Source organism: Oncorhynchus mykiss, chromosome 21, assembly GCF_057628025.1.
Source record: "Oncorhynchus mykiss isolate SJ-2025 chromosome 21, ASM5762802v1, whole genome shotgun sequence".
Classification (NCBI taxonomy): Eukaryota; Metazoa; Chordata; class Actinopteri; order Salmoniformes; family Salmonidae; genus Oncorhynchus; species Oncorhynchus mykiss.
Genome location: NC_143042.1, coordinates 57,440,001 through 57,466,167, shown reverse-complemented (window position 1 = coordinate 57,466,167; position 26,167 = coordinate 57,440,001). Strand labels below are relative to the sequence as shown.

The 26,167-nt window shown below is 43.2% G+C and overlaps 2 protein-coding genes across 3 annotated transcripts in view; both read right to left on the bottom strand.

Annotated features, from left to right (window-relative positions):
- Nucleotides 1–9,423: 9,423 nt before the first annotated feature.
- The window catches only part of LOC110509409 (F-box only protein 41), a 42,293-nt gene continuing 25,549 nt past the window's right edge, over nucleotides 9,424–26,167 (bottom strand). For both annotated transcript variants that reach the window (XM_036958438.2, XM_036958435.2), the window contains exons 10-13: nucleotides 16,153–16,271; nucleotides 13,414–13,572; nucleotides 12,531–12,646; nucleotides 9,424–10,765 (exon numbers count right to left, since the gene is read on the bottom strand). In XM_036958438.2, coding sequence (XP_036814333.2) covers nucleotides 10,703–10,765; nucleotides 12,531–12,646; nucleotides 13,414–13,572; nucleotides 16,153–16,271 — 457 coding nt within the window. In that variant the 3' untranslated portion in view covers nucleotides 9,424–10,702. The remainder of the gene's footprint in view (nucleotides 10,766–12,530; nucleotides 12,647–13,413; nucleotides 13,573–16,152; nucleotides 16,272–26,167) is intronic.
- LOC149973528 (uncharacterized) overlaps nucleotides 25,782–26,167 on the bottom strand; it is a 794-nt gene continuing 408 nt past the window's right edge. Inside the window, 1 exon segment of the mRNA XM_090213354.1 lies at nucleotides 25,782–26,167. This exon segment is cut by the window's right edge and continues 408 nt beyond it. Within this exon segment, the coding sequence (XP_090069480.1) occupies nucleotides 25,863–26,167 (305 nt within the window). The 3' untranslated portion in view covers nucleotides 25,782–25,862.

Genomic DNA, 26,167 nt, shown 5'->3' with positions numbered 1-26,167 from the left:
GGGTACAGGGTCAGGGTACAGGGTCAGGGTACAGGGTCAGGGTACAGGGGCAGGGGCAGGGGCAGGGACAGGGTCAGGGTCAGGGTCAGGGGCAGGGTCAGGGGCAGGGGCAGGGTCAAGGGCAGGGGCAGAGTCAGGGTCAGGGGCGGGTACAGGGTCAGGGTCAGGGTCAGGCAGAGGGGTTAGGCGGGCAAGTACAGGTCAGGGTCAGGGGCAGGCAGAGTAGTTAGGCGGGCAGGTACAGGGTCAGGGTCAGGGGCGGGTACAGGGTCAGGGGCAGGCAGAGTGGTTAGGCTGGCGGGTACAGGGTAAGGGGCAGGCAGAGTGGTCAGGCGGGCAGGTACAGGGTCAGGGTCAGGGGTGGGTACAGGTTCAGGGTCAGGGGCAGGCAGAGTGGTTAGGCGGGCGGGTACAGGGTCAGGGTCAGGGGCAGACAGAGTGGTCAGGCGGGTGGGTACAGGGTCAGGGTCAGGGGCAGGCAGAGTGGTCAGGCGGGCGGGTACAGGGTCAGGGTCAGGGGCGGGTACAGGGTCAGGGTCAGGGGCAGGCAGAGTGGTCAGGCGGGCGGGTACAGAGTCAGGGGCGGGTACAGGGTCAGGGTAAGGGCCAGGCAGAGTGGTCAGGCGGGCAGGTACAGGGTCAGGGTCAGGGTCAGGGGAGGGTACAGGGTCAGGACAGGGGCAGGCAGAGTGGGCAGGCAGAGTGGTCAGGCGGGCAGGTACAGGGTCAGGGCAGGCAAGGGTCAAAACCAGGAGGGAGAGAAAAAGGGAGGCTGGAAAAGACAGGAGCTGACAGGACAAAAGCTGGTAGGCTTGACAAACAAGATGAACTGGCAACAGACAAACAGAAAGCACAGGTGCTGTATAAGTGTATGGGAGATGGGCGACACCTGGAGGGGGGTGGAGACAATCACAAAGACAGGTGAACAGATGACGGCGTGACAGATTTATTTAAATAATGCTTTGTTGCTGCATTTAACTGTTGAAAATGCAGTTCACCTTGTGGGAGAAGTCAGAGCTCAGGAATGATAGACAAGTTTCCCTCTAGTAATTACCAGTTGGAGGGGTGGATTTTCAAGTGGATTTTTCCTAGTTTTATGCTCACATTCAGATTGTTATTTAGTCGTATGCTCATGGTCACAGATGTAATTGCAGTGTACAGTGAAGTACTTAAGATCTGAGCTCCAACAGTGCGGGGGGGGGGGTCCAAAGGGGGCGGGCAGGAATCTGGGCGGGCAGGAAGGGGACAGGGGGAGCAGGTAGCTCACTAGTGGTGTCTATTCAGCAGTCTGATGGTCTGATGGTAGAAACAGCTGACTAGTGGTGTCTATTCAGCAGTCTGTTGGTCTGGGGGTAGAAACAGCTGACTAGTGGTGTCTATTCAGCAGTCTGATGGTCTGGGGGTAGAAACAGCTGACTAGTGGTGTCTATTCAGCAGCCTGATGGTAGAAACAGCTGACTAGTGGTGTCTATTCAGCAGTCTGATGGTCTGGGGGTAGAAACAGCTGACTAGTGGTGTCTATTCAGCAGCCTGATGGTAGAAACAGCTGACTAGTGGTGTCTATTCAGCAGTCTGATGGTCTGGGGGTAGAAACAGCTGACTAGTGGTGTCTATTCAGCAGGCTGATGGTCTGGGGGTAGAAACAGCTGACTAGTGGTGTCTATTCAGCAGCCTGATGGTAGAAACAGCTGACTAGTGGTGTCTATTCAGCAGTCTGATGGTCTGGGGGTAGAAACAGCTGACTAGTGGTGTCTATTCAGCAGTCTGATGGTCTGATGGTAGAAACAGCTGACTAGTGGTGTCTATTCAGCAGTCTGTTGGTCTGGGGGTAGAAACAGCTGACTAGTGGTGTCTATTCAGCAGCCTGATGGTAGAAACAGCTGACTAGTGGTGTCTATTCTGCAGTCTGATGGTAGAAACAGCTGACTAGTGGTGTCTATTCAGCAGTCTGATGGTAGAAACAGCTGACTAGTGGTGTCTATTCAGCAGCCTGATGGTCTGGAGGTAGAAACAGCTGACTAGTGGTGTCTATTCTGCAGCCTGATGGTAGAAACAGCTGACTAGTGGTGTCTATTCAGCAGTCTGATGGTAGAAACAGCTGACTAGTGGTGTCTATTCAGCAGTCTGATGGTAGAAACAGCTGACTAGTGGTGTCTATTCAGCAGTCTGATGGTAGAAACAGCTGACTAGTGGTGTCTATTCTGCAGCCTGATGGTAGAAACAGCTGACTAGTGGTGTCTATTCAGCAGTCTGATGGTAGAAACAGCTGACTAGTGGTGTATATTCAGCAGTCTGATGGTAGAAACAGCTGACTAGTGGTGTCTATTCAGCAGTCTGATGGTAGAAACAGCTGACTAGTGGTGTCTATTCTGCAGCCTGATGGTAGAAACAGCTGACTAGTGGTGTCTATTCTGCAGCCTGATGGTAGAAACAGCTGACTAGTGGTGTCTATTCAGCAGTCTGATGGTAGAAACAGCTGACTAGTGGTGTCTATTCAGCAGTCTGATGGTAGAAACAGCTGACTAGTGGTGTCTATTCAGCAGTCTGATGGTAGAAACAGCTGACTAGTGGTGTCTATTCAGCAGTCTGATGGTCTGGGGGTAGAAACAGCTGACTAGTGGTGTCTATTCAGCAGCCTGATGGTAGAAACAGCTGACTAGTGGTGTCTATTCAGTAGCCTGATGGTCTGGAGGTAGAAACAGCTGACTAGTGGTGTCTATTCAGCAGTCTGATGGTAGAAACAGCTGACTAGTGGTGTCTATTCAGCAGCCTGATGGTAGAAACAGCTGACTAGTGGTGTCTATTCAGCAGCCTGATGGTAGAAACAGCTGACTAGTGGTTTCTATTCAGCAGTCTGATGGTAGAAACAGCTGACTAGTGGTGTCTATTCAGCAGTCTGATGGTAGAAACAGCTGACTAGTGGTGTCTATTCAGCAGTCTGATGGTAGAAACAGCTGACTAGTGGTGTCTATTCAGCAGTCTGATGGTAGAAACAGCTGACTAGTGGTGTCTATTCAGCAGTCTGATGGTAGAAACAGCTGACTAGTGGTGTATATTCAGCAGCCTGATGGTAGAAACAGCTGACTAGTGGTGTCTATTCAGCAGTCTGATGGTAGAAACAGCTGACTAGTGGTGTCTATTCAGCAGTCTGATGGTAGAAACAGCTGACTAGTGGTGTCTATTCAGCAGTCTGATGGTAGAAACAGCTGACTAGTGGTGTATATTCAGCAGCCTGATGGTAGAAACAGCTGACTAGTGGTGTCTATTCAGCAGCCTGATGGTCTGGAGGTAGAAACAGCTGACTAGTGGTGTCTATTCTGCAGCCTGATGGTAGAAACAGCTGACTAGTGGTGTTTTTTCAGCAGTCTGATGGTAGAAACAGCTGACTAGTGGTGTCTATTCAGCAGTCTGATGGTCTGGGGGTAGAAACAGCTGACTAGTGGTGTCTATTCAGCAGCCTGATGGTAGAAACAGCTGACTAGTGGTGTCTATTCAGTAGCCTGATGGTCTGGAGGTAGAAACAGCTGACTAGTGGTGTATATTCAGCAGTCTGATGGTAGAAACAGCTGACTAGTGGTGTCTATTCAGCAGCCTGATGGTAGAAACAGCTGACTAGTGGTGTCTATTCAGCAGCCTGATGGTAGAAACAGCTGACTAGTGGTTTCTATTCAGCAGTCTGATGGTAGAAACAGCTGACTAGTGGTGTCTATTCAGCAGTCTGATGGTAGAAACAGCTGACTAGTGGTGTCTATTCAGCAGTCTGATGGTAGAAACAGCTGACTAGTGGTGTCTATTCAGCAGTCTGATGGTAGAAACAGCTGACTAGTGGTGTCTATTCAGCAGTCTGATGGTAGAAACAGCTGACTAGTGGTGTATATTCAGCAGCCTGATGGTAGAAACAGCTGACTAGTGGTGTCTATTCAGCAGCCTGATGGTAGAAACAGCTGACTAGTGGTGTCTATTCAGCAGCCTGATGGTAGAAACAGCTGACTAGTGGTTTCTATTCAGCAGTCTGATGGTAGAAACAGCTGACTAGTGGTGTCTATTCAGCAGTCTGATGGTAGAAACAGCTGACTAGTGGTGTCTATTCAGCAGTCTGATGGTAGAAACAGCTGACTAGTGGTGTCTATTCAGCAGTCTGATGGTAGAAACAGCTGACTAGTGGTGTCTATTCAGCAGTCTGATGGTAGAAACAGCTGACTAGTGGTGTATATTCAGCAGCCTGATGGTAGAAACAGCTGACTAGTGGTGTCTATTCAGCAGTCTGATGGTAGAAACAGCTGACTAGTGGTGTCTATTCAGCAGTCTGATGGTAGAAACAGCTGACTAGTGGTGTCTATTCAGCAGTCTGATGGTAGAAACAGCTGACTAGTGGTGTATATTCAGCAGCCTGATGGTAGAAACAGCTGACTAGTGGTGTCTATTCAGCAGCCTGATGGTCTGGAGGTAGAAACAGCTGACTAGTGGTGTCTATTCTGCAGCCTGATGGTAGAAACAGCTGACTAGTGGTGTTTTTTCAGCAGTCTGATGGTAGAAACAGCTGACTAGTGGTGTCTATTCAGCAGTCTGATGGTCTGGGGGTAGAAACAGCTGACTAGTGGTGTCTATTCAGCAGCCTGATGGTAGAAACAGCTGACTAGTGGTGTCTATTCAGTAGCCTGATGGTCTGGAGGTAGAAACAGCTGACTAGTGGTGTATATTCAGCAGTCTGATGGTAGAAACAGCTGACTAGTGGTGTCTATTCAGCAGCCTGATGGTAGAAACAGCTGACTAGTGGTGTCTATTCAGCAGCCTGATGGTAGAAACAGCTGACTAGTGGTTTCTATTCAGCAGTCTGATGGTAGAAACAGCTGACTAGTGGTGTCTATTCAGCAGTCTGATGGTAGAAACAGCTGACTAGTGGTGTCTATTCAGCAGTCTGATGGTAGAAACAGCTGACTAGTGGTGTCTATTCAGCAGTCTGATGGTAGAAACAGCTGACTAGTGGTGTCTATTCAGCAGTCTGATGGTAGAAACAGCTGACTAGTGGTGTATATTCAGCAGCCTGATGGTAGAAACAGCTGACTAGTGGTGTCTATTCAGCAGTCTGATGGTAGAAACAGCTGACTAGTGGTGTCTATTCAGCAGTCTGATGGTAGAAACAGCTGACTAGTGGTGTCTATTCAGCAGTCTGATGGTAGAAACAGCTGACTAGTGGTGTATATTCAGCAGCCTGATGGTAGAAACAGCTGACTAGTGGTGTCTATTCAGCAGTCTGATGGTAGAAACAGCTGACTAGTGGTGTCTATTCAGCAGTCTGATGGAAGAAACAGCTGACTAGTGGTGTCTATTCAGCAGTCTGATGGTAGAAACAGCTGACTAGTGGTGTATATTCAGCAGCCTGATGGTAGAAACAGCTGACTAGTGGTGTCTATTCAGCAGTCTGATGGTAGAAACAGCTGACTAGTGGTTTCTATTCAGCAGTCTGATGGTAGAAACAGCTGACTAGTGGTGTCTATTCAGCAGCCTGATGGTAGAAACAGCTGACTAGTGGTGTCTATTCAGCAGTCTGATGGTAGAAACAGCTGACTAGTGGTGTCTATTCAGCAGTCTGATGGTAGAAACAGCTGACTAGTTGTGTCTATTCAGCAGCCTGATGGTCTGGGGGTAGAAACAGCTGACTAGTGGTGTCTATTCAGCAGCCTGATGGTCTTTGGGTAGAAACAGCTGACTAGTGGTGTCTATTCAGCAGCCTGATGTTCTGGGGGTAGAAGCTACTGACCAGACTTCCAGTTATCTCCCTGATGCTCCTGTACTGCCCCACGTCTGAGTGATGGAAGCAGGGAGAACATTCCATGGCATGCAGTGTGCACCCAATGGTCCGTTCGCTGAGCGTCCACAAGGATGGTGGCGTGCCCAGTCTGGTTCCTTCTTCCATAATCCGCTCCTTTGTTTTTCATCATTCTTACGAATTGGCTGTTCTTAGGCACCACGGCTAACGACTGTTCTTAGGTACCACGGCTAACGACTGTTCTTAGGTACCACGGCTAACGACTGTTCTTAGGCACCACGGCTAACGACTGTTCTTAGGTACCACGGCTAACGACTGTTCTTAGGCACCACGGCTAACGACTGTTCTTAGGTACCACGGCTAACGACTGTTCTTAGGTACCACGGCTAACGACTGTTCTTAGGTACCACGGCTAACGACTGTTCTTAGGTACCACGGCTAACGACTGTTCTTAGGCACCACGGCTAACGACTGTTCTTAGGCACCACGGCTAACGACTGTTCTTAGGTACCACGGCTAACGACTGTTCTTAGGTACCACGGCTAACGACTGTTCTTAGGTACCACGGCTAACGACTGTTCTTAGGCACCACGGCTAACGACTGTTCTTAGGTACCACGGCTAACGACTGTTCTTAGGTACCACGGCTAAGGACTGTTCTTAGTTACCACGGCTAACGACTGTTCTTAGGTACCACGGCTAACGACTGTTCTTAGGCACCACGGCTAACGACTGTTCTTAGGTACCACGGCTAACGACTGTTCTTAGGCACCACGGCTAACGACTGTTCTTAGGTACCACGGCTAACGACTGTTCTTAGTTACCACGGCTAACGACTGTTCTTAGGTACCACGGCTAACGACTGTTCTTAGGTACCATGGCTAACGACTGTTCTTATTTACCACGGCTAACGACTGTTCTTAGGCACCACGGCTAACGACTGTTCTTAGGTACCACGGCTAACGACTGTTCTTAGGTACCACAGCTAACGACTGTTCTTAGGCACCACGGCTAACGACTGTTCTTAGGTACCACGGCTAACGACTGTTCTTAGGCACCACGGCTAACGACTGTTCTTAGGTACCTCGGCTAATGACTGTTCTTAGGTACCACGGCTAACGACTGTTCTTAGGCACCACGGCTAACGACTGTTCTTAGGCACCACGGCTAACGACTGTTCTTAGGTACCACGGCTAAGGACTGTTCTTAGTTACCACGGCTAACGACTGTTCTTAGGTACCACGGCTAACGACTGTTCTTAGGCACCACGGCTAACGACTGTTCTTAGGTACCACGGCTAACGACTGTTCTTAGGCACCACGGCTAACGACTGTTCTTAGGTACCACGGCTAACGACTGTTCTTAGTTACCACGGCTAACGACTGTTCTTAGGTACCACGGCTAACGACTGTTCTTAGGTACCATGGCTAACGACTGTTCTTAGTTACCACGGCTAACGACTGTTCTTAGGCACCACGGCTAACGACTGTTCTTAGGTACCACGGCTAACGACTGTTCTTAGATACCACAGCTAACGACTTTTCTTAGGCACCACGGCTAAAGACTGTTCTTAGGTACCACGGCTAACTACTGTTCTTAGGCACCACGGCTAACGACTGTTCTTCGGTACCTCGGCTAATGACTGTTCTTAGGTACCACGGCTAACGACTGTTCTTAGGCACCACGGCTAACGACTGTTCTTAGGTACCACGGCTAACGACTGTTCTTAGGCACCACTGCTAACGTCTCTTATTAGGCACCACGGCTAACGGCTGTTCTTAGGCACCACGACTAACGGCTGTTCTTAGGCACCATGACTAACGGCTGTTCTTAGGCACCACGCGAAGAGGAGAGAGCATCGGTACAGTACGGCTAACGGCTGTTATTAGGCACCATGGCTAACGGCTGTTATTAGACACCACGGGAAGCAGAGAGACCATGGGTACAGCCCTTAGCCGTGGTATATTTTCCAAATCCCACAAATACAAACTTATGTAAATGTAGTATTTATGTGTTTTTTTAATGTCTAAAAACCAGGAATTCATTGTCGAATAAAACTGTAAAGTAACAAAATGTGGAAAAAGTCAAGGAGTCTGAACACTTTCCCAAAGGCGCTGTAAATATTAAGGTGAGACCAGGGAGACGTACCTGTCCAGAGTTGGTTATTAGGAAATGGAACCGTACTAATTAGCTAATTTAATGAAACAAACAACACATTTATCGGTCATTGTTTGTTGCCAATACAATTACTGCCTACCTTTCTGCACCCCCCCCCCCCCCTCCCCGATATAATTTATGCCTTACCTTTGATGAGCTTCTTCTGTTGGCACTCCAATACATAACATCATAAATGGTCCTTTTGTTCGATTAATTCCATCCATATATATCCAAAATGTCCATTTATTTGTCGCATTTGATCCAGAAAAGCACCAGTTCCAACTCGCGCAACATGACTACAAAATATCTAATAAGTTACCTGTAACCTTTGTCCAAACATTTCAAACAACTAATACAACTTTTTTGGTATTTTGTAACGTAAATAATCTATCAAATTTAAGACGGGATAAACTGGGTTCAGCAGCGGATAAAAACAAAGTGGAGCTTTCAGGTCGGCGCCCCAATCACAACAGTCCACTGGACTCGACCCTCGTTCTGAACAGCCCTACTTCTTCATTACACAAAGGAAAAACATCCACCAAATTCTAAAGACTGTTGACATCCAGTGGAAGCGATAGGAACTGCAAGCAAGTGCCTTAGAAATCTAGATCCCCATAAAAACCTCATTGAAAAGAGAGTGACCACAAAATAACATTTTCCTGGATGGTTTGTCCTCGGGGTTTCGCCTGCCAAATAAGTTATGTTATACTCACAGACATCATTCAAACAGTTTTAGAAACTTCAGAGTGTTTTCTATCCAGATTTACTAATAATATGCATATCCTAGCTTCTGGGCCTGAGTAGCAGGCAGTTTACTTTGGGCACGCTTTTCATCCAGATGTGAAAATACCGCCCCCTAACCTAGAGAAGTTTAAGAGGATGTCATTAAGAGGCTGTCATTAAGATGATGTCATTAAGGGGATGTTACTAAGATGATGTCACTAAGATGATGTCATTAGGATGATGTCATTAAGATGATGTCATTAAGATGATGTCATTAAGGGGGTGTCATTAAGATGATGTCATTATGATGATGTCATTAAGATGATGTCATTATGATGATGTCATTAAGATGATGTCATTAAGGGGATGTCACTAAGATGATGTCATTATGATGATGTCATTAAGATGATGTCATTACACACGCTTAACTCAGCTCGGAATCTTCCCCATTGTCCTTTCCAGCATGGTTCCGTCATGGTTCAGTAGAGCTTGGCATGGTCTGGTCCTATAATGACAATGTAACCAGGCCAGACCAGTAGAGCTTGGCATGGTCTGATCCTATAGTGACAATGTAACCAGGCCAGACCAGTAGAGCTTGGCATGGCCTGATACTATAGTGACGCGTATCTGTGATACTGATCTGTGATTAAACCATCCCACCAGGTGTATTAGGAGTGTTACTACTGATCTGTGATTAAACCATCCCATCAGGTGTATTATGATGGTCACAAAACAGTGTTAAATTTATCCGAAAAGATAGTCAAACTAAGTGTGTTTTCACAAGGTGTTTATTCGTTTGTTGGGTTTGAATAGTGTGAGGATACAACACCATATTTGGTAGAATCACAACATGAGGTTCACAATCAATTATACTGTATCTCTTAAAGGGGCAGTAGCCTAAATTGGGTTGTACAAAGTTCAATTACAGCATCATTTAATCTGCAGTTATTATTCTGCTATTGATTATCTTACTAATAATATTTACATGTTAATAGTATCGTCTGATTACAATTATTATGTCTCATTTTTAAACTAAATCCAATCTATTAGCTTCCAAAATGTAAGTAGGTATCTAGCTGTGTGATAACACATTCTGATGGGAGGGCTTGTCCTGCACTTTGGAAAAACCCAGAGTGCTTTGAGTGAATGTTGGAAAAATATCTTGGTTCCTTTCTAAACACAGCAATGGGATTTGCAAAGAGGACTTGGACCACAAATTATTCAAGTGAACTGGCAAAAGAGTTGAGTTCAAAGGCAAGGGCAGTGTGAATTTAAAGATAACTGAGTTATTTAGCTTTTTTAACTCCAGAGGTTAAAGAGGAGTGAGGTCAGTTCTTTATAGAGGAGAGACCAGTTCTTTATAGAGGAGAGACCAGTTCTTTATAGAGGAGAGACCAGTTCTTTATAGAGGAGAGACCAGTTCTTTATAGAGGAGAGGTCAGTTCTTTATAGAGGAGAGACCAGTTCTTTATAGAGGAGAGACCAGTTCTTTATAGAGGAGAGACCAGTTCTTTATAGAGGAGAGACTAGTTCTTTATAGAGGAGAGACTAGTTCTTTATAGAGGAGAGACTAGTTCTTTATAGAGGAGAGACTAGTTCTTTATAGAGGAGAGACCAGTTCTTTATAGAGGAGAGGTCAGTTCATTATAGAGGCTAACCCCCTAAGACAGCTAACAGCTGTGTGTCTGTCTGTCTGTGTGTCTGTGTGTCTGTCTGTCTGTCTGTCTGTCTGTCTGTCTGTCTGTCTGTCTGTCTATCTGTGCGTTGCATGGGTAAAGTCTCTGTTACATCACAGTAATATAGTATGTTGCTGTTATGTTTGAAGAATCTCTGAACCCAGCAGCTTCACAACTAACGTCTCATGTGTCATCTTCATGTCTGTGTGATTCCTATTGGCTGATTGCTTATTCTCTCCAGGATGCTGTATCTTCCGATTGGTTGGCAAATGTGTCACAAGTCTGACTGGTTGTTGAGGTCGCTTCCAGACTCGCTGATTGGCTGTGTGACTGACAGGTCAGTGAGATGGAGGGAGAAGACGAAGAGGAGGAAGAGGTCAAACGAAAACATCAGCTTTGATCTGCAACACTTCAGACAGACCTGGTCTCTTCTTTAGGGCCTGTAGGAGAGACAATAATATACAGTTGAAGTCGGAAGTTTACAAACACTTAGGTTGGAGTCATTAAAGCTTGTTTTTCAACCACTCCACAAATTTCTTGTTAACAAGCTATAGTTTGTCAAGTCGGTTAGGACATCTCCTTTGTGCATGACACAAGTCATTTTTACAACAATTGTTTACAGACAGATTATTTCACTTATAATTGACTGTATCACAATTCCAGTGGGTCAGAAGTTTACATACACTAAGTTGACTCTGTCTTTAAACAGCTTGGAAAATTCCAGAAAAATATGGTATGACTTTAGAAGCTTCTGATAGGCTAATTGACATAATTTCAGTCAATTGGAGGTGTACCTGTGGATGTATTTCAAGGCCTACCTTCAAACTCAGTGCCTCTTTGCTTGACATCATGGGAAAATCAAAAGAAATCAGCCAAGACCTCAGAAAAATAATTCTGGGAGCAATTTCCAAACGCCTGAAAGTACCACGTTCATCTGTACAAACAATAGTATGCAAGTATAAACACCATGGGACCATCATACCGCTCAGGAAGGAGACGCGTTCTGTCTCCTAGAGATGAATGTACTTCGGTGCGAAAAGTGCAAATCAATCCCAGAACAACAGCAAAGGACCTTGTGAAGATGCTGGAGGAAACAGGTACAAAAGTATCTATATCCACAGTAAAACGAGTCCTATATCGACACAACCTGAAAGGTCGATCAGCAAGGAAGAAGCCAATGCTCCAAAACCGCCATAAAAAAGCCAGACTACGGTTTGCAACTGCACATGGGGACAAAGATTGTACTTTTTGGAGAAATGTCCACTGGTCTGATGAAACACAAATAGAACTGTTTGGCCATAATGACCATCGTTATGTTTGGAGGAAAAAGGGGAGGCTTGCAAGCCGAAGAACACCATCCCAACCGTGAAGCACGGGGGTGGCAGCATCATGTTGTGGGGGTGCTTTGCTGCAGGAGGGACTGGTGCACTTCACAAAATAGATGGTATCATGAGGCAGGAGAGTTATGTGGATATATTGAAGCAACATCTCAAGACATCAGTTAAAGCTTGGTCGCAAATGGGTCTTCCAAATGGACAATGACCCCAAGCATACTTCCAAAGTTCTGGAAAAATGGCTTGAGGACAACAAAGTCAAGGTATTGGAGTGGCCATGACAAAGCCCTGACCGCAATCCTATAGAAAATGTGTGGGCTGAACTGAAAAAGTTTGTACGAGCAAGGAGGCCTACAAACCTGACTCAGTTACACCAGCTCTGTCAGGAGGAATGGGCCAAAATTCACCCAACTTATTGTGGGAAGCTTGTGGAAGGCTACCTGCAACGTTTGACAAAAGTTAATCAATTTAAAGGCAATGCTACCAAATACACATTGAGTGCATGTAAACTTCTGACCCACTGGGAATGTGATGAAAGAAATGAAAGCTGAAATAAAATCATGCTCTCTACTGTTATTCTCACATTTCACATTCTTAAATTAAAGTGGTGATCCTAACTGACCTCAGACAGGGAATTTTTACTAGGATTAAATGTCAGGAATTGTGAACAACTGAGTTTAATTGTATTTGGCGTATGTGGCGTATGTGTATGAGGTGTATGTAAACTTCTGACTTCAACTGTATATACAGTATGGAGTGTTGTGACTTCAACTGGCATCATTTGATGCTACTGGAGTTGACCTCTAGTGCTCTGTTCGTAGGTAGTGCATTTCAGGGAAAAGGCTGCGTAAACAGAGAAAGATTAATTTACCTGTAACTTATTGACCATCTCATTGTACTGTCTCTTAGCTTCAGGACTGTCTGGCTCCTCAAAGTGGTCAGCTATCCCAATCTGCACTATGATGGACCTGAGGTTACAACATACACCTAGAACATACAGGATGGGGGAGAGGTCACTACTGAGAAGGAAAAGATGGCATTTTGGGGTTTTAGTATCCTACACAGGTCTATCAGGTGTAAAGATCAGGGGTCAGGGGTCAGTAACTCACTGTTAAAGTGCAGTAGTGCTTCAGGTGTAACAGGAGTAGAGGTCAGGGTTAGAGGTCAGAGGTCAGTAATTCACTGTTAAAGTGCAGTAGTGCTTCAGGTGTAACAGGAGTAGAGGTCAGGGGTTAGAGGTCAGAAACTCACTGTTAATGTGCAGTAGTGCTTCAGGTGTAACTGGAGTAGAGGTCAGGGGTTAGAGGTCAGAGGTCAGTAACTCACTGTTAAAGTGCAGTAGTGCTTCAGGTGTAACAGGAGTAGAGGTCAGGGGTTAGAGGTCAGAAACTCACTGTTAAAGTGCAGTAGTGCTTCAGGTGTAACAGGGGTAGAGGTCAGGGTTAGAGGTCAGAAACTCACTATTAAAGTGCAGTCGTGCTTCAGTTGTAAAAGGAGTAGAGGTCAGGGGTTAGAGGTCAGAAACTCACTGTTAAAGTGCAGTAGTGCTTCAGGTGTAACTGGAGTAGAGGTCAGGGGTTAGAGGTCAGAGGTCAGTAACTCACTGTTAAAGTGCAGTAGTGCTTCAGGTGTAACAGGAGTAGAGGTCAGGGGTTAGAGGTCAGAGGTCAGTAACTCACTGTTAAAGTGCAGTAGTGCTTCAGGTGTAACAGGAGTAGAGGTCAGGGGTTAGAGGTCAGAGGTCAGTAACTCACTGTTAAAGTGCAGTAGTGCTTCAGGTGTAACAGGAGTAGAGGTGAGTAGTAGAGTCTCTAGATTCTGTAGTCCTTCTCTACACAGCTCTGCTGCCCCCTCCTGGACCACCTCAGTAACACGCTCCAACTCCAACACCTGGAGACCCACACACCTACGAACTACAGGGAGAGAGAAAATTAGACTTGACAGAGACACAGAAACACAACACAACTAACTCTAACCCACACAACTACGAACTACAGGGAGAGAGATACTTAGACTTGACAGAGACACAGAAACACAACACAACTAACCCTAACCCACACAACTACGAACTACAGGGAGAGAGATACTTAGACTTGATAGAGACACAGAAACACATCTCAACTAACCCTAACCCACACAACTACGAACTACAGGGAGAGAGATACTTAGATTTGATAGAGACACAACACAACTAACCCTAACCCACACAACTACGAACTACAGGGAGAGAGATACTTAGACTTGATAGAGACACAGAAACACAACACAACTAACACTAACCCACACAACTACGAACTACAGGGAGAGAGATACTTAGACTTGACAGAGACACAACACAACTCTGATAGACAGAGACTCAACACAACTCTGACAGACAGAGACTCAACACAACTCTGATAGACAGACACTCAACACAACTCTGACAGACAGAGACTCAACACAACTCTGACAGACAGAGACTCAACACAACTCTGATAGACAGAGACTCAACACAGCTCTGATAGACAGAGACTCAACACAACTCTGATAGACAGAGACTCAACACAACTCTGATAGACAGAGACCCAACACAACTCTGATAGACAGAGACTCAACACAACTCTGATAGACAGAGACTCAACACAACTCTGATAGACAGAGACTCAACACAACTCTGATAGAGACCCAACACAACTCTGATAGACAGAGACTCAACACAACTCTGATAGACAGAGACTCAACACAACTCTGATAGACAGAGACTCAACACAACTCTGATAGACAGAGACCCAACACAACTCTGATAGACAGAGACTCAACACAACTCTGATAGACAGAGACTCAACACAACTCTGATAGACAGAGACTCAACACAACTCTGATAGAGACCCAACACAACTCTGATAGACAGAGACTCAACACAACTCTGATAGACAGAGACTCAACACAACTCTGACAGACAGAGACTCAACACAACTCTGATAGACAGAGACCCAACACAACTCTGATAGAGACCCAACACAACTCTGACAGACAGAGACCCAACACAACTCTGACAGACAGAGACTCAACACAACTCTGATAGACAGAGACCCAACACAACTCTGATAGACAGAGACTCAACACAACTCTGACAGACAGAGACTCAACACAACTCTGATAGACAGAGACTCAACACAACTCTGACAGACAGAGACTCAACACAACTCTGATAGACAGAGACCCAACACAACTCTGATAGACAGAGACTCAACACAACTCTGATAGAGACTCAACACAACTCTGATAGACAGAGACTCAACACAACTCTGATAGACAGAGACTCAACACAACTCTGATAGACAGAGACTCAACACAACTCTGATAGAGACTCAACACAACTCTGATAGACAGAGACCCAACACAACTCTGATAGACAGAGACCCAACACAACTCTGATAGACAGAGACCCAACACAACTCTGATAGACAGAGACTCAACACAACTCTGATAGACAGAGACTGAACACAACTCTGATAGACAGAGACTCAACACAACTCTGATAGACAGAGACCCAACACAACTCTGATAGACAGAGACTCAACACAACTCTGATAGAGACTCAACACAACTCTGATAGACAGAGACTCAACACAACTCTGATAGACAGAGACTCAACACAACTCTGATAGAGACTCAACACAACTCTGATAGAGACTCAACACAACTCTGATAGACAGAGACTCAACACAACTCTGATAGACAGAGACCCAACACAACTCTGATAGACAGAGACCCAACACAACTCTGATAGACAGAGACCCAACACAACTCTGATAGACAGAGACTCAACACAACTCTGATAGACAGAGACTCAACACAACTCTGATAGACAGAGACTCAACACAACTCTGATAGACAGAGACTCAACACAACTCTGATAGACAGAGACTCAACACAACTCTGATAGACAGAGACTCAACACAACTCTTATAGACAGAGACTCAACACAACTCTGATAGAGACTCAACACAACTCTGATAGACAGAGACTGAACACAACTCTGATAGACAGAGACTCAACACAACTCTGATAGAGACTCAACACAACTCTGATAGAGACTCAACACAACTCTGATAGACAGAGACTCAACACAACTCTGATAGACAGAGACTCAACACAACTCTGATAGACAGAGACTCAACACAACTCTTATAGACAGAAACTCAACACAACTCTGATAGACAGAGACTCAACACAACTCTGATAGACAGAGACTCAACACAACTCTGATAGAAACTCAACACAACTCTGATAGACAGAGACCCAACACAACTCTGATAGACAGAGACTCAACACAACTCTGATAGACAGAGACTCAACACAACTCTGATAGACAGAGACTCAACACAACTCTGACAGACAGAGACTCAACACAACTCTTTGATTTCCAGCCCCTGGCTCTTCTCTAAAACACCTGTCACTCATCCAGACAGACCAATCAACCTCTGGTATAGACTGTAACTTTCACTCACCCAGTAAGGACAATCCCTGAATGCTACAGCCAGCCCCGCCCACACTGAGCACTCGGAGGTGTGGCCAACAGCGGCCAATCGTCTGCAGGCATCGGTTACTGAAGCGGGTAGGCTGCTGACTGTGGAAGGAAATTAACAGGCCGGTAAACACAACAACAATGACAACAACACAACAACAACTAAACTATTGCTACTATTACTACAATACTCCAAATGCACTGCTATAATTATACTAACACTCCTATATCTACTACTACTAATACTACTACTACAATACTACAAATACACTGCTACAACTATACTAACACTCCTATATCTACTACTACTAATACTACTACTACAATACTACAAATACACTGCTACAACTATACTAACACTACTATCTCTACTACTACAACTATACTAACACTCCTATATCTACTACTACTAATACTACTACTACAATACTACAAATACACTGCTACAACTATACTAACACTACTATCTCTACTACTACAACTATACTAACACTCCTATATCTACTACTACTAATACTACTACTACAATACTACAAATACACTGCTATAATTATACTAACACTCCTATATCTACTACTACTAATACTACTACTACAATACTACAAATACACTGCTACAACTATACTAACACTACTATATCTACTACTACAACTATACTAACACTCCTATATCTACTACTACTAATACTACTACTACAATACTACAAATACACTAATACAACTATACTAACACTCCTATATCTACTACTACAACTATACTAACACTCCTATATCTACTACTACTAATACTACTACTACAATACTACAAATACACTGCTACAACTATACTAACACTACTATCTCTACTACTACAACTATACTAACACTCCTATATCTACTACTACTAATACTACTACTACAATACTACAAATACACTGCTACAACTATACTAACACTACTATCTCTACTACTACAACTATACTAACACTCCTATATCTACTACTACTAATACTACTACTACAATACTACAAATACACTGCTACAACTATACTAACACTCCTATATCTACTACTACTAATACTACTACTACAATACTACAAATACACTGCTACAACTATACTAACACTACTATATCTACTACTACAACTATACTAACACTCCTATATCTACTACTACTAATACTACTACTACAATACTACAAATACACTGCTACAACTATACTAACACTACTATCTCTACTACTACAACTATACTAACACTCCTATATCTACTACTACTAATACTACTACTACAATACTACAAATACACTGCTACAACTATACTAACACTCCTATATCTACTACTACTAATACTACTACTACAATACTACAAATACACTGCTACAACTATACTAACACTACTATATCTACTACTACAACTATACTAACACTCCTATATCTACTACTACTAATACTACTACTACAATACTACAAATACACTGCTACAACTATACTAACACTACTATCTCTACTACTACAACTATACTAACACTCCTATATCTACTACTACTAATACTACTACTACAATACTACAAATACACTGCTACAACTATACTAACACTACTATATCTACTACTACAACTATACTAACACTCCTATATCTACTACTACTAATACTACTACTACAATACTACAAATACACTGCTACAACTATACTAACACTACTATCTCTACTACTACAACTATACTAACACTCCTATATCTACTACTACTAATACTACTACTACAATACTCCAAATGCACTGCTATAATTATACTAACACTCCTATATCTACTACTACTAATACTACTACTACAATACTACAAATACACTGCTACAACTATACTAACACTACTATATCTACTACTACAACTATACTAACACTCCTATATCTACTACTACTAATACTACTACTACAATACTACAAATACACTGCTACAACTATACTAACACTCCTATATCTACTACTACAACTATACTAACACTCCTATATCTACTACTACTAATACTACTACTACAATACTACAAATACACTGCTACAACTATACTAACACTCCTATATCTACTACTACTAATACTACTACTACAATACTACAAATACACTGCTACAACTATACTAACACTACTATCTCTACTACTACAACTATACTAACACTCCTATATCTACTACTACTAATACTACTACTACAATACTACAAATACACTGCTACAACTATACTAACACTACTATCTCTACTACTACAACTATACTAACACTCCTATATCTACTACTACTAATACTACTACTACAATACTACAAATACACTGCTACAACTATACTAACACTCCTATATCTACTACTACTAATACTACTACTACAATACTACAAATACACTGCTACAACTATACTAACACTACTATATCTACTACTACAACTATACTAACACTCCTATATCTACTACTACTAATACTACTACTACAATACTACAAATACACTGCTACAACTATACTAACACTACTATCTCTACTACTACAACTATACTAACACTCCTATATCTACTACTACTAATACTACTACTACAATACTACAAATACACTGCTACAACTATACTAACACTTCTATATCTACTACTACTAATACTACTACTACAATACTACAAATACACTGCTACAACTATACTAACACAACTTCTGCTACTACTAATACCACAACTACTACAACTACTACTACTACTACTACTAATATACTACCATTATACTACTACTACAACTGCTGCTACTCCACTACTACTGCTGCTACTACTACTAATACTACAACAACTACTACTACTACTACTACTAATATACTACCATTATACTACTACTACAACTACTACTACTACTACTACTACACTAATACTTATACTACTACTACTGCTACACTACTACTACAACTGCTGCTTCTTTTCTATACTACTATACTGCTTATCTTACTACTACTATTGCTACTACTACTATATACGACTATTACTACTACTACTGCTGCTTCTATTCTATACTACTTATTCTACTACTACTGCTACTACTATTACTGCTGTTACTACTACTACTATTACTGCTGCTACTACTACTACTACTACTATTACTGCTGCTACTACTACTACTACTATTACTGCTGCTGCTACTACTACTACTATTACTGCTGCTACTACTACTGCTACTACTACAACTAAAACTACTACTACTACTACTACAACTAAAACTACTACTAATACTACTACTACTGCTGCTACTACTACTACCACTACAACTAAAACTACAACTACTACTACTACTACTACTGCTGCTACTACTACTACTATTACTACTACTACCACTACTACCGCTGCTGCTACTACTACTACTACTACTACCACTACTACTACTACTACAACTAAAACTACTACTACTACTACTACAACTAAAACTACTACTAATACTACTACTACTGCTGCTACTACTACTACCACTACAACTAAAACTACAACTACTACTACTACTACTACTGCTGCTACTACTACTACTATTACTACTACTACCACTACTACCGCTGCTGCTACTACTACTACTACTACTACCACTACTACTACTACTACTACTACTACTACTACAACTAAAACTACTACTACAACTAAAACTACTACTAATACTACTACTACTGCTGCTACTACTACTACCGCTACAACTAAAACTACAACTACTACTACTACTACTACTACTACTATTACAACAACTAAAACTACCGCTACAACTAAAACTACAACTACTACTACTACTACTACTACTACTGCTGCTACTACTACTACCGCTACAACTAAAACTACAACTACTACTACTACTACTACTACTACTGCTGCTACTACTACTACTACCACTACTACCGCTGCTGCTACTACTACTACTACCACTACTGCTACTGCTTCTACTACCATTACCACTACTACTACCACTACCACTACCACTACCACTACCACTACTACTACTACTACTACAACTATACTGCTACTACTAGTAATAATAATACGTTACTAACACCACTATACTACTACTACAACTACGGCTATGACTACAACTATACTACTACTACTACGACTATATTTATTTTATTTATTTAACCTTTATTTAACTAGGAAAGTCAGTTAAGAACAAATGTCTTATTTACAATGACGGCCTACCAAATGGCAAAAGGCCTCCGGTGGGGACTGGGGCCTGGGATAAAAATAAACAATAAAATAAATATAAATACAGGACAAAACACACATCACAGCAAGAGAGACACAACATAAAGAGAGACCTAATGGTAGCAACACATGACAACACAGCATGGTAGCAACACATGACAACACAGCATGGTAGCAACACATGACAACACAGCATGGCAGCAACACATGACAACACAGCATGGCAGCAACACATGACAACACAGCATGGTAGCAACACAAGACAACACAGCATGGTAGCAACACATGACAACACAGCATGATAGCAACACATGACAACACAGCATGGCAGCAACACATGACAACACAGCATGATAGCAACACAACATGACAACACAGCATGGTAGCAACACAATACAACACAGCATGATAGCAACACAATACAACACAGCATGATAGCAACACATGACAACACAGCATGATAGCAACACATGACAACACAGCATGATAGCAACACATGACAACACAGCATGGCAGCAACACATGACAACACAGCATGGTAGCAACACATGACAACACAGCATGGTAGCAACACAACATGACAACACAGCATGGTAGCAACACAACATGACAACACAGCATGGTAGCAACACAACATGACAACACAGCATGGTAGCAACACAATACAACACAGCATGATAGCAACACATGACAACACAGCATGGCAGCAACACATGACAACACAGCATGGTAGCAACACATGACAACACAGCATGGTAGCAACACAACATGACAACACAGCATGGTAGCAACACAATACAACACAGCATGATAGCAACACATGACAACACAGCATGGTAGCAACACAACATGACAACACAACATGATAGCAACACATGACAACACAGCATGATAGCAACACAACATGATAGCAACACAACATGGTAGCAGCACAAAAACATGGTACAGACAGTATTGGGCACAATACTACATAAAGAGAGACCTAAGACAACAACACAGCATTGCAGCAACACATGACAACACAGCATGGTAGCAACACAGCATGATAGCAACACATGACAACACAGCATGATAGCAACACAACATGATAGCAACACAACATGGTAGCATCACAACATGGTAGCAGCACAAAAACATGGTACAGACAGTATTGGGCACAATACTACATAAAGAGAGACCTAAAGACAACAACACAGCATGGCAGCAACACATGACAACACAGCATGGTAGCAACACAACATAACAACAACATGGTAGCAACATAACATATTAGTAGCACAAAACATTGTACAAACATTATTGTACACAGACAACAGCACAAAGGGCAAGAAGGTGGAGACAACAATACATCACGAGAAGCAGCCAAAACTGTCAGTAAGAATGTCCATGATTAAGTCTTTGAATGAAGAGATTGAGATAAAACTGTCCAGTTTGAGTGTTTGTTGCAGCTTGTTCCAGTCACTAGCTGCAGCGAACTGAAAAGAGGAGCGACCCAGGGATGTGTGTGCTTTGGGGACCTTTAACAGAATGTGACTGGCAGAACGGGTGTTGTATGTGGAGGTTGAGGGCTGCAGTAGATATCTCAGATAGGGGGGAGTGAGACCTAAGAGGGTTGTTGAGGATGAGGGCTGCAGTAGATATCTCAGATAGGGAGGAGTGAGACCTAAGAGGGTTGTGGAGGATGAGGGCTGCAGTAGATATCTCAGATAGGGGGGAGTGAGACCTAAGAGGGTTGTGGAGGATGAGGGCTGCAGTAGGTATCTCAGATAGGGGGGAGTGAGACCTAAGAGGGTTTTATAAAGAAGCATCAACCAGTGGGTCTTGCGACGGGTTTACAGATGTCGTGTCTTTACTATCATTAACTGAAGACTGATAGTTTTTATCAAATAACTCTCTGTAATTAGTTATTACGTGATTAGACTGATTAATCATGTAACTGTAATTAACTAGGAAGTCGGGGCACCAAGGAAAAATATTCAGATTACAAAGTTATCATTTCCTAATATAGCTTTACAGATATTTTATCTGATCAATTAGTCTTCGAATTAATGAATTATTTACTTTACCTCACGTTAGTCTCATTCCAAACATCATAAATTGTTGGTTATCGGCACGAACCCAGTCTTCACCATGAGTCATCCATACATCAATTGTCTTAAATCATTTATTTATTACTAACTAAGTAATTCACAGAAATGCATAAACAAAACAAACAAAGTAAATATGGTTACAAGACATGATAGGTAGAATGTGCCCTAGTGGGCTAAACCGGCATGGCAGCTTGTTAGACAAAAGGGGAAGTGGGGGTCGACTAAGAAGTCACTACAGAGTTAATAATTATAACAATTGAAATGCTAATCCTTTACACATGAACGCTCACTCATTCGGGAACAATTGCAAACAATATATATATTTACACTCGGTGTGTCGTCTTGGTCGCTGGAATTGTCCGTCTTTCCCTCTCTCTCTCGGTTGTGGTTAGAGGAGATTGTTCAGAGTGACATTTGTTATCGAATGGATGTTTTGGCGGTTGTCGTTCTTCACGTTCCATAATACCGAATTCCTAGCTGCAGACTAGTAATTAATATCAAAGACTTGTTCTTATTCTGTCGGTATCGATAGTCTAAGAGTTTAACCACGTGGTATGGTTAAAAGATTCAGCAATGGTCTACAACCTTTGTCCTCCTAATGGAGAAAATCATGGTCTGCAACCTTTAGCCATCTCGTAATTGAGGTAAGCTCGGTCTGCTGATCGAAAACCCGAGTGAGGGTTTTATTCGGAAGGGCCGAAAAGGGCTGTCCCAGGATGCCTGACCCTAACTGGGCTCAGGGGAGGTCCTCTGATTTAGTTCAAATCCAATTCCCTTTTTGAGTTTTCCTTCATTAAACAGTCCAAAATCACATTGTAAAATTGTGTAAACAGTATCATAGTCACTCATTCATCTTATACAACAATTAGATGTAAACCTCATATCTGAGGCTATAATATAAACAGCGTTATGGTAATGTGGCCACACCGTCTCTCTTGAGCTTCCCAAGTTGTGACAAACGGACCAGTTCGTAGCTGGATTCTTCACCGATCTTTTAGACTTTTCTCCGGAATATGAAATTTGTTCGTACCTCAAGTTCTGTGAGGTGGAAGGATTTCCTTTGTTCTCCATGAAAATATACTCTCTCCATACTGTGTGTCCATGAGGAGATCCTCAGGAATTTACGACGTCTCTCTGACCACAGCAACCTAGTTGAAGGGGGCAAGGGGGAGGCAGGGAGAGGGGGATGGGGCTTTGCAATACCCAAAGAGGCCAACGTCATGACACAGACATGACCAGTTTACAGAGGAGTATAGAGTGCAGTAATGTGTCCTATAAGGAGCATTGTTGGCAAATCTGATGGCCGAATGGTAATGAACATCTAGCCACTCGAAAGCACCCTTACCTGCCGATCTATAAATTATGTATCCGTAATCTAGCACGGGTAGGATGGTCATCTGAATCAGGGTTAGTTTGGCAGCTGGGGTGAAAGAGGAGTGATTACGATAGAGGAAACCAAGTCTAGATTTAACCTTAGCCTGTAGCTTTGATATGTGCTGAGAGAAGGACAGTGTACCGTCTAGCCATACTTCCAAGTATTTGTATGAGGTGACTACCTCAAGCTCTAAACCCTCAGAGGTAGTAATCACACCTGGTGGGGAGAGAGGCATTCTTCTGACCAAACCACATGACCTTTGTTTTGGAGGTGTTCAGATCCAGGTTAAGGGCAGAGAAAGCTTGTTGGACACTAAGAAAGCTTTGTTGTAGAGCATTTAACACAAAATCCAGGGAGGGACCAGCTGAGTATAAGACTGTATCATCTGCATATAAATGGATAAGAGAGCTTCCTACTGCCTGAGCTATGTTGATGATATTAATTGAGAAGAGCGTGGGGCCCTAGAATCGAGCCTCAGTGTACTCTCAGCAGTGGCTGAGACAGCAGATGTTATGACTTTATACACATGACACTCTTTGAGAGAGGTAGTTAGCAAACCAGGCCAAAGACCCCTCAGAGACACCAATACTCCTTAGTCAGCCCACAAGAATGGAATGGTCTACTGTATCAAAAACTTTGGCCAAGTCAATAAAAATAGCAGCCCAATATTGCTTAGAATCAAGGGCGATGGTGACATCATTGAGGACCTTTAAGGTTGCAGTGACACATCCATAACCTGAGTGGAAATCAGATTGCATACCAGAGAGAATACTATAGACATCAAGAAAGCCAGTCAGTTGATTATTGACAAGTTTTTCCAACACTTTTGATAAACAGGGCAAAATAGAAATTGGCCTATAACAGTTAGGATCAGCTTGATCTTCCCCTTTAAATAGAGGACAAACTGTGGCTGCCTTCCAAGCAACCTCCCCAGAGAGGAGAGACAGGTTAAAAAGGTCAGAGATAGGCTTGGCGATTATAGGGACAGCAACCTTAAAGAAGACAGGTTAAAAAGGTCAGAGATAGGCTTGGCGATGATAGTGGCAGCAACCTTAAAGAAGAAAGGGTCTAAACTATCTGAACCAGATGTTTTTTGGGGGTCAAGTTTCAGGAGCTCCTTTAGCACCTCAGACTCAGTGACCACCTGCAGGGAGAAACTTTGTAGCGGGGCAGGGGACAAGAGGGAGGAGCGTTGGGGCTAGTCTAATTAGAAGGGGTGGGAGAAGAGGAAACATTGGACGGGCAAGGAGGCATGGCTGAGTCAAGTAGGAATCCTGACTTAATGAAGTGGTGATTAAAGAGCTCAGCCATGTGCTTCTTGTCAGTAACAACCACATCATCAACATTAAGGGACATGGGCAGCTGTGAGGAGGAGGGTTTATTCTCCAGGTCTTTAACCGTTTTCCAGAACTTCTTGGGGTTAGACCCACAGAGAGAGAACTGCTCCTTAAAGTAACTAACTTTGGCCCTCTGGATAGCCTGAGTGCACTTATTTCTCACTTATTTTTAATTTGCCTGAAAGAGAGCCAGTCAGCAGAGTGTGTGTGTGTGCCGAGCATTTCACCAAATACAATTCTGAGGTGGAGTAACTCTGCAAGATCACGGTCGAACATGTTTTTAATTCTTATTTTCTAAATGGGGGCGTGTTTGTTAACAATACCACTGAAAATATCAAAAAAGAAGTTCCAAGCGTCTTCGACGGATCAAGCTGATTATATACCATTTTACAGAGGCCAGGTCATGAAGGAAGGCTTGCTCATTAAAGTGTTTTAGCAAGCGTCTATGACAAATCAGGACAGGTCGTTTCACTGAGCAGCCATTACGAACACAAGCTGTAAAACAGTGATCACTAAGGTCATTACAGAAAACACCAGACTGATACCGATCAGGATTATTTGTGAGGATAACATCGAGGAGAGTAGCCTTTTCTGGGTGTTTGGAGTCATACCTTGTGGGATTGGTAATAATCTGAGAAAGATTGAGGGAGTCCCATTGCTTTAGGAAATCACACACAGAATGAGCAGTATGGCTGGTGGCATTGTCATGCTGGAGGGTCATGTCAGGATGAGCCTGCAGGAAGGGAACCACATGAGGGAGAATGATGTCTTCCCTGCAACGCACAGGGTTGAGATTGCCTGCAGTGACAACAAGCTCAGTCCAACAAAACCGCGACTCGTCAGTGAAGAGCACTTTTTTCCAGTCCTGTCTGGTCCAGCGACGATGGGTTTAGGCGACATAGTTGCCGGTGATGTAAGGCAGGTTCTCACCAGACAACGGTGCGTTTGTGCCCAAAGGCGACGTTGTTGCCAGTGATGTCTGGTGAGGACCTGCCTTACAACAGGCCAACAAGCCCTCAGTC